The following is a 14677-nucleotide window of genomic DNA, read 5'->3' as shown; positions in this document are numbered from 1 at the left end:
ACTAGCATATGTAGTCCGACAACGCTAAATGTACCCAGACAGACACCTCCTATTTTGCTTATGTGTTCCCTTCTCTTACTCCATCTATTTATCCATCCATAACCCTTTAGGGAAAAACCACATCATTTCATGTGCGATTTCACATGTGAAATCATGGTTTTGGAACACTTTACATGTGATGAAATTTCACATCAAGTTTCACATGTGCTCACGTATCCTCTCACATGTGAAACCATGAAGTTTTGGAACACTTCACATGTGATGGTATTTCACATTAAGTTTTACATTTGAAGCATTTTCACATTTGAAAATCAAATTTGCAGTTCCACGTGTAAGAAAAATTCCTATGTGAAATCTAACTCTCACATGTTTAATTTCATTTTCACAAGGGAAAAACGTTCACGTGAAAATCAAATTTGCAGTTTTACATTTGTCACATTTTTTTCACGAGATCATGTTTTCACATGTGTAGTTTTGTGTTATCACATGTTGCTTTTACATGTTGTCACATGTTATCACATTAACGTTACAGAATATCACGTGATTATGTGAAATTCATGTGGTTTTTCCTTAAGGGTACTGACAATTACCTAGCCCAGATATGGCTTGCCTCCATTACTATTTCAGCATGGTGTTATAGCGAAACAGAGCCTTTCCATCAGAGCAATCTACCTACCTCTTCATGACAGTCGGCTGCTCTCTACGTTTCTCTTTCATTCCCTCTCTCTCATTCAGTTGTTGTCGCTCTCTAAACCTCGCTCCCTCTACCGTTCCCTCTTTCATACATTCATTCTCTCCCTCTCCCCTCCACTCTCCCAGCTCACCTGACTGACAGACCCAGCTGCCTCGCTGGTAGTCCAGCAGCTGTCACTAAAGGTTACCTGCCCAGCTGTATCCCTATTGTGGTGGTTGCTGTTGTTGCTGTTTTGTTGTTGGTGTGATCATCATGGAAGGCCGCTGTGAGGTGTTAATCCCTTTATCCCCAGGTACAGGTTTGCTGCTACCTGTAAGCATGCTTTCCACTAGAGTGTCGTTGCTAGCACGTTAACACAGATGTTGTTGCTAGTACGTCAGTGACTCACGGTGGATTACGGGTCCATAGACAGCCACGCAGATTGTGACTCACCTCTTCTGTGTATATCACATCTGCTTATTTTCCATGAATCGGAAATATTAGATTATTTTATCATGCTTTCATCTTTATGCACAGACATTGCAATCATCTGTTGTGCTCAGGCATTGCAGGAATGAACAAACATCACAGGGGAAAACTGTAACCTAACCCTAACTGTAAATCGCTCTGCATAAGAGTGTATGCTAAATGACCGAAATGGAAAAGACCCTAAAGGGAGGCAGAGACCTGAGATGTACGCATGGTTATTTCTGAGATGATCTAAATACAACAAAACGCTAACCCAGTCACCTCCCACTATGTATCCAATGTTCCGGCTTAACACGTAATGTCTGTACGTAATAGAATGTCAGATTGTCATAGAGAAACTGCCTGCGTCACTGCCTTCTTCACTTGTTGGCCACATACCCCATACACAAAATAGTGGCTAGCAAGATGGAGATCACAGAGGTTATTTTTAATGAGTGCATTTCGCAAGTGGCTAGTTTGCGTCAACTACCTTCACTAAAACAACTGCAAATGTTTACCTGTACATTTTTGATGCAAATCGTGACGTTCTGGCATGTCTGCCTCGTGATTTTTTGGGAGAGTTATCTGTTTGAAGGGGAAACACCCCAGAAACAATAATTTTATCGAAGTACCAAAAGAGGCTGTCATGAATTGCAGACGCTAGTCACAGCTGTTGCCAAGGGTCAGGTTTAAAAGACTATTAATCTGATTATCTTTGGGATTCTCGTAAAACCGCTGCTGTACTTAGTAGTGTGGATAATCAATTGGAGACCGGTCACAGCTTGGGATGTTTGTGGTGACTTCTGTGATGTGGTGTATATAAAAGGTTGCTGATGTTGCCTACCGTGTCAAAACACTGTAACAAGAGCTTCGACAGCTCTTTTAATAGATCTTCTACAAACACACACACACACACACACACACACACACACACTCCTTCCCAAATACAAGGTAAAAATGCCATCCACCCAAGGCATAGTAGATTAACACACGCCTCACAAGTCCTCAACTGGCAGATTCATTAAATAGTACCTGCAAAACACAAGTCTCAACGTCAACAGTGAAGGGGTGACTCCGGGATGCTGCCTTCTAGGCAAAGTTGCAAAGAAAAAGCCATATCTCAGACTGGCCAATAAAAATAAAATATTAAGATGGGCAAAAGAACACAGACACTGGACAGAGGAACTCTGCCTAGCAGGGCAGCATCCCAGAGTCGCCTCTTCACTGTTGACATTGAGACTGGTGTTTTGCGGGTACTATTTAATGAAGCTGCCAGTTGAGGACTTGCGATGCGTCTGTTTCTCAAACTAGACACTCTAATGTACTTATCCTCTTGCTCAGTTGTGCACTGGGACCTCCCACTCCCCTTTCTATTCTGGTTAGAGCCAGTTTGCACTGTTCTGTGAAGGGAGTAGTACACAGCGTTGTATGAGATCTTCACTTTCTTGGCAATTTCTCGCATGAATAGACTGACGAGTTTCAGAAGAAAGTCCTTTGTTTCTGGCCATTTTGAGCCTGTAATCGAACCCACAAATGCTGATGCTCCAGATACTCAACTAGTCTAAAGAAGGCCAGTTTTATTGCTTCTTTAATCAGAACAGTTTTCAGCTGTGCTAACATAATTGCAAAAGGATTTTCTAGTGATCAATTAGCCTTTTAAAATGATAAATTTGGATTAGCTAACACAACTTGCCATTGGAACACAGGAGTAATGGTTTCTGATAATGGGCCTCTATACGCCTATGTAGATATTCTATTAAAAATTAATCATTTTTTATTTAACCAGGCAAGTCAATTAAGAACAAATTCTTATTTACAATGATGGCCTAGGAACAGCGGGTTAACTGCCTTGTTCAGGGGAAGAACAACAGAGTTTTACTTTGTCAGCTCAGGGATTCGATCTAGCAACCTTTAGGTTACTGGCCTAACGCTCTAACCACTAGGATACCTGCCGCCCCAATCAGCCATTTCCAGCTAGAAAAATCTGCCGTTTCCAGCTACAACAGTAATTTACAACATTAACAATATATTTCTGATCAAGCTGATGTTATTTTAATGGACAAAAAATTGCTTTTCTTTCAAAAACATTTCTAAGTAACCCCAAACTTTTGAGTGGTAGTGTACATTACAGCATAGTAACTGTAATCCTAGTTTGCACTTTGCACATTTCAAGAATTTGTAAACAAACTTTCAATCAACATTATTCATGTTATTTTAGGCATTTATAGATTGAGGGGTGGTCTAAACAAACCAATGAGTTCCTACTGTTTAGCACAACTTCATATAAGAGGGATGGAAATGTCAAATGTAATGGGTAAACATGGTACAACTTTCCAAAATGTACAATGTTCAAACATTAGAAAAATTAGGGGTTGTTATAATTGAATACAACTGGACATGCCCTGAGGCTGTAGCTCGATTGATGACTGGTGCCATGGTTATGACCTCTGTGACCATGTGTGTGTGGTCGACCCTACTGTTGCCAGGGCCAGTTACCTGTAAGCACTGCTAGGCAGGTTACGGTGGTCATGTCCTGTTCTTTATTTACCATTCTCTCTCTGTTAGACAGCTGTGACTCTGCGCTCTTTAACTTCTGTCCATCCACAATCGCAGACAAAAATCCACTGGTTGTAATGCTGTCTTTTTTCTCTTGTCCTCTCTCTTGTCTTTCTCTCCCTTTCATTCCTTTTGTGATCCCCTTCTCTGTGTCTGTCTCTCTATCTCCCTCTCTCCTTTCTCTGTTGCTCAGGCCTGTTCTGTAACATGTCCATCGATCCCATCGGTACCTGCTGGCCAAAGAGCACTGCAGGGGAGTGGGTGTCACGGCCATGTCCAGAGATGTTCTATGGCGTCAAATACAACACCACCAGTGAGTAGAGCCCCATTGACAATGCTTATTTGTGTGTGTCTGTCAATATCCAAAGTTGTACAGTACCAGTCAAAAGTTTGGACACACCTACTCATTCAAGGGTTTTTCTTTATTTTTACTATTTTCTACATTGTACAATAATAGTGAAGTCATCAAACTATGAAATAACACATGGAATCAGGTAGTAACCAAAACAGTTAAACAAATATATTTTAGATTTTAGATTCTTTAAAGTAGCCACCCTTCGCCTTGATGACAACTTTGCACACTCTTGGCATTCTCTCAACCAGGTTCACATGGAATGCTTTTCCAACAGTCTTGAAGGAGTTCCCACATATGCTGAGCACTTGTTGGCTGCTTTTCCTTCACTCTGCGGTCCTACTCATCTCAAACCATCTCAATTCTGTTGAGGTCAGGTGATTGTGGAGGCCAGGTCATCTGATGCAGCACTCTCCTTCTTGGTCAAATAGCCCTTACACAGCCTGGATGTGTGTTGGGTCATTGTCCTGTTGAAAAACAAATGATAGTCCCACTAAGCGCAAACCAAATGGGATGGCATATTGCTGCAGAATGCTGTGGCTTAAATTCAAATATAAATCACAGACAGTGTTACCAGCAAAGCACCCCCACACCATAACACCTCCTCCTGCATGCTTCACGGTGGGAACCACACATGCGGAGGTCATCCGTTCACCTACTCTGTGTCTCACAAAGACATGGCTGTTGGAGCCCAAAAAAATCTCAAATTTGGACTCTTTAGACCGAAGGACAGATTTCCACCAGTCTAATGTCCATTGCTCGTGTTTCTTGGCCCAAGCAAGTCTCTTCTTATTGGTGTCCTTTAGTAGTGGTTTCTTTGCAACAATTCGACCATGAAGGCCTGATTCACGCAGTCTCCTCTGAACAGTTGATGTTGAGATGTATCTGTTACTAGAACTTTGTGAAGCATTTATTTTGGCTGCAATTTCTGAGGTGCAGTTAACTCTAATGAGCATATCCTCTGCAGCAGAGGTAACTCTGGGTCTTTCTTTCCTGTGGCGGTCCTCATGAAAGCCAGTTTCATCATAGTGCTTGATGGTTTTTGTGACTGCAATTTTCCAGATTGACTGATCTTCATTGTGATGTGGTGAGGTTGGACCCAGGTGCAGCGAAGTGCCCAGACGAGGAATCAGTGGTTAAGGATAAGCATAAAGCATAAAGCCGCAGGATTGTGGGACACTGTAAAAAACAACAAACACTAAGTCTTGAAAACTCACTCAGGAAACAAATGCACAGCTTAAACAATTCAAGCTTCTGCAAAGGAAACCAGAAAACAACTATTTTAACCTCTCTGGCGCAGGCATTCTACTAGTGACCCACCTCGACAACATCGGTGAAATTGCAGAGCGCCAAATTCAAAATACAGAAATAGTCATAATAAACATTCATAAAACATACAAGTGTTATACATCGACTTAAAGATTAACTTCTTGTTAATCCAGCCGCTTTGTCAGATTTCAAAAAGGCTTTACGGCGAAAGCATACCATGCGATACCCCGCTTACCCCGCTTACAAAAGCATACAAACATTTTACAACCAAGTAAAGGAATTACAAAAGTCAGAAATAGTGATAAAATTAATCACTTACCTTTGAAGATCTTCATATGGTTGCAGTCACAAGAGGTCCAGCTACACAATAAAGGTTTGTTTTGTTCGATACAGTCTCTCTTTATATCCCAAAAACGCAGTTTTGTTGGCGCGTTTTGATCAGTAATCCACTGGCTCAAAGGCGGCAACATGGTGACGAATACATCATAATAGTAAAGTTCGTCAAAACATGTCAAATGATGTTTATAATTAATCCTCAGGTTGTCAATTGTCTAAATAATCGATAATATTTCAACCGGACAATAGCGTATTCAATAGAAAGGAAAAACAACGAAGGGTGCGCACTCGGTCACGGGCGCAAACCAGCACTGCATGATTCTACAGTCCACTGACAGAAAACAAGCCTGAAACAATGTCTAAAGACTGTTGACATCTAGTGGAAGCCATAGGAACTGCAATCTGGGTCCTAACCCATTAGAAACTCTCTAGGATTTCAATTGAAAACTACCCACATCAAAAAAATCCCACTTCCTGGATTTATTTTCCTCAGGTTTTCACCTGCCATATTAGTTCTGTTATACTCACAGACATTATTTTAACAGTTTGAAACTTTAGAGTGTTTTCTATCCAAATCTGCATATGCATATCCTAGCTTCTGGGCCTGAGTAACAGGCAATTTACTTTGGGCACGCTTCTCATCCAGACATCGAAATACTGCCCCCAAGCCATAAGAAGTTTGACAGGGAAATCATAATGAGTAATTGGACGCACCTGTCATTAATGTGTCTAGGACGGTCTCTGCCACCCTCTTGTGAAATGTGGAACCATGGCATTACCCCCCCTTCTAGGAGCGGCTCCAACCGCAGAGCCAGAGCGACCACCATGTAGTTAGTTGATGTCCTGAAAAGTCCCGGGTCCAGGATGTCCCAGGCAGGCACCCACGCCCACTCCTGGGGACCGTAGCCCTCACAGTCCACCAGGTACTGCAGGGTGCCTCGAACCAAAACTGACACTTGACAAGCCAGTGGATGTGTTCGGCAGTGTGTTAACCTGTTAGGGCTAGGGGGCAGTATTGACACGGCTGGATAAAAAACATACCCGATTTAATCTGGTTACCACTCCTACCCAGTAACTAGAATATGCATATACTTATTACATATGGATAGAAAACACCCTACATTTTCTAAAACTGTTTGAATGGTGTCTGTGAGTATAACAGAACTCAAATGGCAGGTCAAAACCTGAGAGATTCCTTTACAGGAAGTGGCCTGTCTGACCATTTCTTGAACTTGTTTTCCATCTCTATCATTTACTAAGGATCTCTGCTCTAACGTGACACTTCCCACGTCGTCCATAGGCGCTCAGAGCCCGGGAAAAAACAGAATGTCGTCATTCCAGCCCCAGGCTGAAACACATTATCGCCTTTCTCAAGTGGCCGATCAAGGGACACTGGCTTATGCGCGTGACCCCGACCGCCCCCGCCTTTGGGATTTTTTCCTCTGTTTGCCGAAAAGGAGATTCCCTGTCGGAATATTATCGCTTTTCTACGAGAAAAATGTCGTAAAAATTGATTTTAAACAGCGGTTGACATGCTTCGAAGTACGGTAATGGAATACTTAGAATTTTATTGTCACGAATTGCGCCATGCGCGCGACACTTCTTTACTATTTCGGATAGTGTCTGGAACGCACGAACAAAACGCCGCTATTCGGATATAACGATGGATTATTTTGGACCAAACCAACATTTGTTATTGAAGTAGCAGTCCTGGGTGTGTATTCTGACGAAGACAACAAAAGGTAATCAAACTTTTATAATAGTAAATATGATTATGGTGAGTGCTAAACTTGCCGGGTGTCTAAATAGCGAGCCCGTGATGCCTGGGCTATGTACTTAGAATATTGCAAAATGTGCTTTCACCAAAAAGCTATTTTAAAATCGGACATTTCGAGTGCATAGAGGAGGTCTGTATCTATAATTCTTAAAATAATTGTTATGCTTTTTGTGAACGTTTATCGTGAGTAATTTAGTAAAATGTTAGCGAATTCCCCGGAAGTTTGCGGGGGGTATGCTAGTTCTGAACGTCACATGCTAATGTAAAAAGCTGGTTTTTGATATAAATATGAACTTGATTGAACAAAACATGCATGTATTGTATAACATAATGTCCTAGGGTTGTCATCTGATGAAGATCATCAAAGGTGAGTGCTGCATTTAGCTGTCTTCTGGGTTTTGGTGACATTATATGCTGGCTTGAAAAATGGGTGTCTGATTATTTCTGGCTTGGTACTCTGCTGACATAATCTAATGTTTTGCTTTCGTTGTAAAGCCTTTTTGAAATCGGACAGTGTGGTTAGATTAACGAGAGTCTTGTCTTTAAATGGCTGTAAAATAGTCATATGTTTGAGAAATTGAAGTAATAGGATTTTTAAGGTTTTGAAAATCGCGCCACAGGATAGCAGTGGCTGTTACGTAGGTGGGACGAATTCGTCCCGCCTAGCCTAGAGAGGTTAATGAGCATATTCCACCCAGACGAGGAACTTGCTCCAGTTGCTGGCCTGAGTGGAGACGAAACAGCGGAGGAACTTATCCAGCTCTTGGTTAGCCCGCTGAGATTGCCCATTAGACTGTAGGTGGAACCCCAAGGAGAGATTCACTGACGTCCCCAACAGGGAGCAAAAGGCCTTCCAATAACGTGCGATGAACTGGGGCCCACGATCTGAGACAATGTCCTGGGGAAGTCCGTGTAGCGGAAAGACATGTGTAATCACGAGATCAGTGGTCTCCTTCGCTGAGGGAATCTTGGGTAAGGCGATGAAATGGGCTCCCTTTGAGAACCGATCGACGACCACCAGGATAGTGGTAAGCCCTTGGGATGGAGGTAACCCTGTGATAAAGTCTGTGAAAAGTCCCTTGAGCTCCTTGAATGCCCTGTCAGCCTCGGGAGTCCAGCAAAAACGGGTCTGGGACTTGTGGGTTAGGACGGTGAGAGGCGCTGCCACCGCACCAAAGTTGCGTATAAAACACCTCTAAATTGGCAAACCTGAGGAACCGCTGGACCTGCTCGAGTGAGGTGGTACGGGCCAGTCGGCGACTGCCTCAACCTTTACGGGGTCCATTTGGATGCCTGCAGTAGAGATAATGTGACCCAGGAAGGAAACTTGGGATAGGAGGAACTCACACTTCTCTATCTTGACGTATAGTTGACTTGGAGGACGTGCAGTATGTGTTATGGAAGGGTTTTGGAGAAGATCAGGATGTCGTTGAGATAAACAAAGATGAACCGATTCAACATATCACAACGAGTGTCATTGACCAATGCTTGAAAGGCTGCCGGTGAGTTCGATAATCCGAAGGGCACGACTAAATACTCAGTGACCACTAGCGGTGTTAAAGGCCATTTTCCACTCATCTCCCTTCCTGATTCTGATCATAATCCGGTTCAGCCCTCTGTAATCCATGCAGGGCTGCAGGTCTCCATCCTTCTTACCCACGAAGAAGAAGCCTGCACCAACTGGGGATGTAGAGGGGCGAATTAAACCTGCTTCCAGCGACTCCCGGATGTAATTGTCCATGACTGCTGCCTCAGGGGTCGAGAGGGAGTACAGACGGCCCCGGGGAGGTGTGGAGCCGGTTAGAACTTCTATGGCACAGTCGTATGGACAATGGGGGGAAGGGTGCCTGCTTGCCTCTTGCTGAAGGCCTCTTGGAGGTCGAAGTATTTGGGAGGGAGAGCCGACAAGTCTTGGTCTTCAATGGATTCAGGAGGACACGGTGATGCTCTTGGTGGGGGTCTTAGACATTTAGTCTGGCAGTCCTTACCCCAGTCTAGTAGGTGTTCTATGGACCAGGAGAATAGTGAGTTATGTAGCGCTAGCCAGGGGTACCCTAGAAATAAGGGGGTGAAGGCTAATATGGAACCGCAGGATGGTGGCTGCTGTTCCCACACCGCTGTTGCCCACGCCAGGGCCTTGTCCTAGAGTAGAGAGAGATGATGTCGGCGATCATGGGCCAATCAGAGTGGAATGGGGAGGACTGTAGCTTGAACACCAGAGAACACTGATTGAGGAACCCCTTCCGGGTGGCCGTCATACCGCTCGGGGGCTGGAATCTTGGGTTCCTGGTGCAGGTTCCCTGGAGGAACTACGGCGATGCCTGCAGCACTGGGCGATGAGACTTGGGCATTGGCTCCTCCTGGGTTGAGGTTGGACTGTGGTTGAAGGGATTCAGTAAGTGCCCAGAGGGTCTCTTATGTTTGGGAGAGTTGTTCTTACTGCCACCCCAGCAGTGTTCCTTGGTGTGTTACATCATTCTTGATCTGGGTGATCTCTGCTGGGTCCATGTTTGGGCAGAAGCTTGCTGTGACGTGTTGATGTTGGACCCAGGTGCAGAGAAGAGACCAGACGAGGAATCAGTGGTTAACCTCTATGGGCTAGGTGGGACGCTTGCGTCCCACCTACGTAACAGCCACTGCCAGCCTGTGGCGCGATTTTCAAAACCTTAAAAATCCTATTACTTCAATTTCTCAAACATATGACTATTTTACAGCCATTTAAAGACAAGACTCTCGTTAATCTAACCACACTGTCCGATTTCAAAAAGGCTTTACAACGAAAGCAAAACATTAGATTATGTCAGCAGAGTACCAAGCCAGAAATAATCAGACACCCATTTTTCAAGCCAGCATATAATGTCACCAAAACCCAGAAGACAGCTAAATGCAGCACTCACCTTTGATGATCTTCATCAGATGACAACCCTAGGACATTATGTTATACAATACATGCATGTTTTGTTCAATCAAGTTCATATTTATATCAAAAACCAGCTTTTTACATTAGCATGTGACGTTCAGAACCAGCATACCCCCCGCAAACTTCCGGGGAATTCGCTAACATTTTACTAAATTACTCACGATAAACGTTCACAAAAAGCATAACAATTATTTTAAGAATTATAGATACAGACCTCCTCTATGCACTCGAAATGTCCGATTTTAAAATAGCTTTTTGGTGAAAGCACATTTTGCAATATTCTAAGTACATAGCCCAGGCATCACGGGCTCGCTATTTTGACACCCGGCAAGTTTTGCACTCACCATAATCATATTTACTATTATAAAAGTTTGATTACCTTTTGTTGTCTTCGTCAGAATGCACACCCAGGACTGCTACTTCAATAACAAATGTTGGTTTGGTCCAAAATAATCCATCGTTATATCCGAATAGCGGCGTTTTGGTCGTGCGTTCCAGACACTATCCGAAATAGTAAAGAAGTGTCGCGCGCATGGCGCAATTCGTGACAATAAAATTCTAAATATTCCATTACCGTACTTCGAAGCATGTCAACCGCTGTTTAAAATCAATTTTTACGACACTTTTCTCGTTGAAAAGCGATAATATTCCGACAGGGAATCTCCTTTTCGGCAAACAGAGGAAAAAATCCCAAAGGCGGGGGCGGTCGGGGTCACGCGCATAAGCCAGTAAGTCCCTTGATCGGCCACTTGAGAAAGGCGATAATGTGTTTCAGCCTGGGGCTGGAATGACGACATTCTGTTTTTTCCCGGGCTCTGAGCGCCTATGGACGACGTGGGAAGTGTCACGTTAGAGCAGAGATCCTTAGTAAATGATAGAGATGGAAAAGAAGTTCAAGAAATGGTCAGACAGGCCACTTCCTGTAAAGGAATCTCTCAGGTTTTGACCTGCCATTTGAGTTCTGTTATACTCACAGACACCATTCAAACAGTTTTAGAAAATGTAGGGTGTTTTCTATCCATATGTAATAAGTATATGCATATTCTAGTTACTGGGTAGGAGTGGTAACCAGATTAAATCGGGTATGTTTTTTATCCAGCCGTGTCAATACTGCCCCCTAGCCCTAACAGGTTAAGGATAAACATAAAAAAAGCAGCCGCAGGATCACAGTACACTGGAAAAAGCAACAAACACTAAGTCTCAAAAACTCACTCAGGAAACAAATGCACACGGTAAACAATTCAAACTTCTGCAAAGGAAACCAGAAAACACACCTCTTTTAATAACAGGGAAATCATAATGAGTAATAGGACACACCTGAGTGTCATTAATGTCTCTGTCGCCCTCTGGTGACAGTTGGAACCATGACATTCATGGACTGTCATTATGGACTGTCACTCTTTGCTTATTTGAGCTGTTCTTGCTATAATATGGACTTGGTATTTTATCAAGTAGGGCTATCGTCTGTATACCACCCATATCTTGTCACAACAAAGGAAAGAAATTCCACAAATGTACTTTTAACAAGGCAAACCTGTTAATCGAAATGCATTCCAGGTGACTACCTCATGAATCTGGTTGAGAGAATGCCAAGAGTCTGCAAAGCTGTCATCAAGGCAAAGGGTGGCTACTTAGAAGAATCTCAAAGATAAAATATATTAGACTTTTTTGGTTACTACATGATTCCATATGTGTTATTTCATAGTTTTGATGTCTTCACTATTATTCTACAATGAAGAAAAATAGTAAAAATAAAGAAAAACCCTGGTATGTCCAAACTTTTGACTGGTACTGTAACTACATTTTAAGGGTTTATCTATTGTTTGTTAATTTATACAGGTCTTAACAAAATATAAAAACTGAAAATGTGTCAATGATTATTTGAATATGTTGTTAACCCGTGGTATAGAAGTGATAATGCCCTCTTAGTCGGTGCTTGGAGGATATATTGGCATGGTTTGCCGGCCCTCCACTTTGTCTCGGGCCTAACAACACCTGTGCCAATATATCCTCCAACATCGGCTTCGAAGGCATTATCACTTAATTGTTCAGGCCTGTCTTAAGACACATACAATACACAAACACACACACACGTATGCATGCAGATGCAAACATCATTGCCAAACGTGGGTCTGAGTAAATCATTGTACATCTGTGTGTATGAACGCTTGTGCATTTTAGAGATGAAAATAGAAGAAGAGAGTTAAACAGTCAGAGAGAGAGAGGCAAGGGAAAGAGAGCGAGAGCTTTGCTGTGGGAGAGCAAAAGTGAGTCGCTCCCCAGTGCCTTCCGTAATTATTGGGACAGTGAAGTGTTTTTTATTATTTTGGCTGTATACTCCACAGTTTGGATGTGAAATAAAACAATTACTTTGAGGTTAAAGTGCAGAGGGAATTTTTATCCATATCGGATGAACTGTTTAGAAATTACAGCACATTGTGTACCCCCCATTTTAGGGGAGCAAACGTATTGGGACAAATTTGCTTATACACTACATGACCAAAAGTATGTGGACACCTGCTCGTCAAACATCTAATTCAAAAATCATGGGCATTAATATGGAGTCGGTCCCCCATTTGCTACTATAACATCCTCCACTCTTCTGGAATGGCTTTTCACTAGATGTTGTAACATTGCTGTGGGGATATTCTTCCATTCAGCTCGCAGTCGGTTTTCCAATGCATCCCAAAGGTGTTCAATGTGGTTGAGGTCAGGGCTCTGTGCAGGCCAGTCAAGATCTTCCACACCGATCTCGACAAACCATTTCTATATGAATCTCACTTTGTACACGGGGGGCATTGTCATGCTGAAACAGGAAAGGGCCTTCCCCAAACTGTTGCTACAACGTTGGAAGCACAGAATCATCTGAAATGTCATTGTATGCTGTAGCGTTAAGATTTCTCTTCAATGGAACTAAGGGCCCTAGCCCGAACCATGAAAAACAGCCCTAGAACATTATTCCTCCTCTACCAAATTTTACAGTTGGCATTATGCACTGGGGCAGGTAGCATTCTCCTGGCATCTGCCAAACCCAGATTTGTCTGTTGGACTGCCAGATGGTGAATACTCCAGAGAGCACATTTCCACTGCTCCAGAGTCCAATGGCGGCAAGCTTTACATCACTGAAATCCACTAATTTGAAGGGCTGTCCATATACTAATGTATATATATAGTGTATGTGTATTAAAGTAGTAAAAAGTTAAGTATTTGTTCCCATATTCATAGCACACAATGACTACATCAAGCTAATTTTCTATTTGTTCAGATTGCATTTCAGTTGATTTTGTGCCCAATAGAAATTAATGCTAAATAATTAATTGTGTCATTTTGTAGTCACTTTTATTGTAAATAAGAATATAATATGTTTCTAAAGACTTCTACATGAATGTGGATGCTACCATGATTACGGATAATCCTGAATTAATCGTGAATAATGAAAGTTACAGATTCCCTGTTATTGTAATGGTGAGAGGTTAGAATCTCTTGGGGGTATGATAATTGGTTAACACTTTACTTGACACCCAGCGTCATAACACGTTATGACACAGTCATAGTCATGTCATAATATGTCATAACAGCTGACATAACTTGTCATAACCTGTTATGATATGGTAATAACACCGTCATGACACATATATTTAGACCTGTTGTGACATATATATATTTTATGGCTGGTTATGACACCTATATAATTTTTACTGAGCATAAAATTATCTGAAACCCAACCAAAACAAAAAGATAATGCATCCAACAAATGTGTAGAGTCACAAGCTTGATGTAGTCATTGCGTGCTAGGAATACTTTTTACTTTACACATATAAGTGAATTTGTCCCAATACTTTTGCTCCCTTAAAATTGGGGGACTATGTACAAAAAGTGCTGTAATCTCTAAACGGGTCACTCAATATAAATGAAGATACCCTCACATTAAAGCGGACATTCTGCACTTTAACCCCATAGATATTGTTTGATTTCAAATCATCCAAACCTTTGGAGTATAGAGCCATAATAATAATAATGACAGAGGGCACTGTGGTGTAGAATTCCTAATGGGTTGTCTGTCTATGGAGAGGGAGGTAGGTTTTGTAAATTAGGACACCAGTAATGCAAGGTGACACACTGCATATTCAAATCCTTGGTAATTCAGCCCATGGCTCTTTACAGCAGAGCAAGACGGACCCAAGGGCAGTGATTTGACTAGAATGTTGAATAATGCACAATGGTGCAGTGCCGTTGTATTTTATTTGTCCTTTTTTTGTATTTGTATTTTTTGTTTTGAATTCACCTGGAGGGAATTGGTAGTGTTTAAAAAAAATTGGAAACCAG

At 42.3% G+C, this 14677-nt stretch overlaps 1 protein-coding gene across 1 annotated transcript in view; it reads left to right on the top strand.

Annotated features, from left to right (window-relative positions):
- Positions 1-14677, top strand: part of LOC106607456 (corticotropin-releasing factor receptor 1) — a 175046-nt gene that overhangs the window by 80589 nt on the left and 79780 nt on the right. The window contains exon 4 of the mRNA XM_014204418.3: positions 3891-4010. Within this exon, the coding sequence (XP_014059893.1) occupies positions 3891-4010 (120 nt within the window). The remainder of the gene's footprint in view (positions 1-3890; positions 4011-14677) is intronic.

This window comes from Salmo salar, chromosome 06 (assembly GCF_965601325.2).
Source record: "Salmo salar chromosome 06, fSalSal1, whole genome shotgun sequence".
NCBI lineage: Eukaryota > Metazoa > Chordata > Actinopteri > Salmoniformes > Salmonidae > Salmo > Salmo salar.
This window is presented reverse-complemented; position numbering and strand designations above follow the sequence as displayed.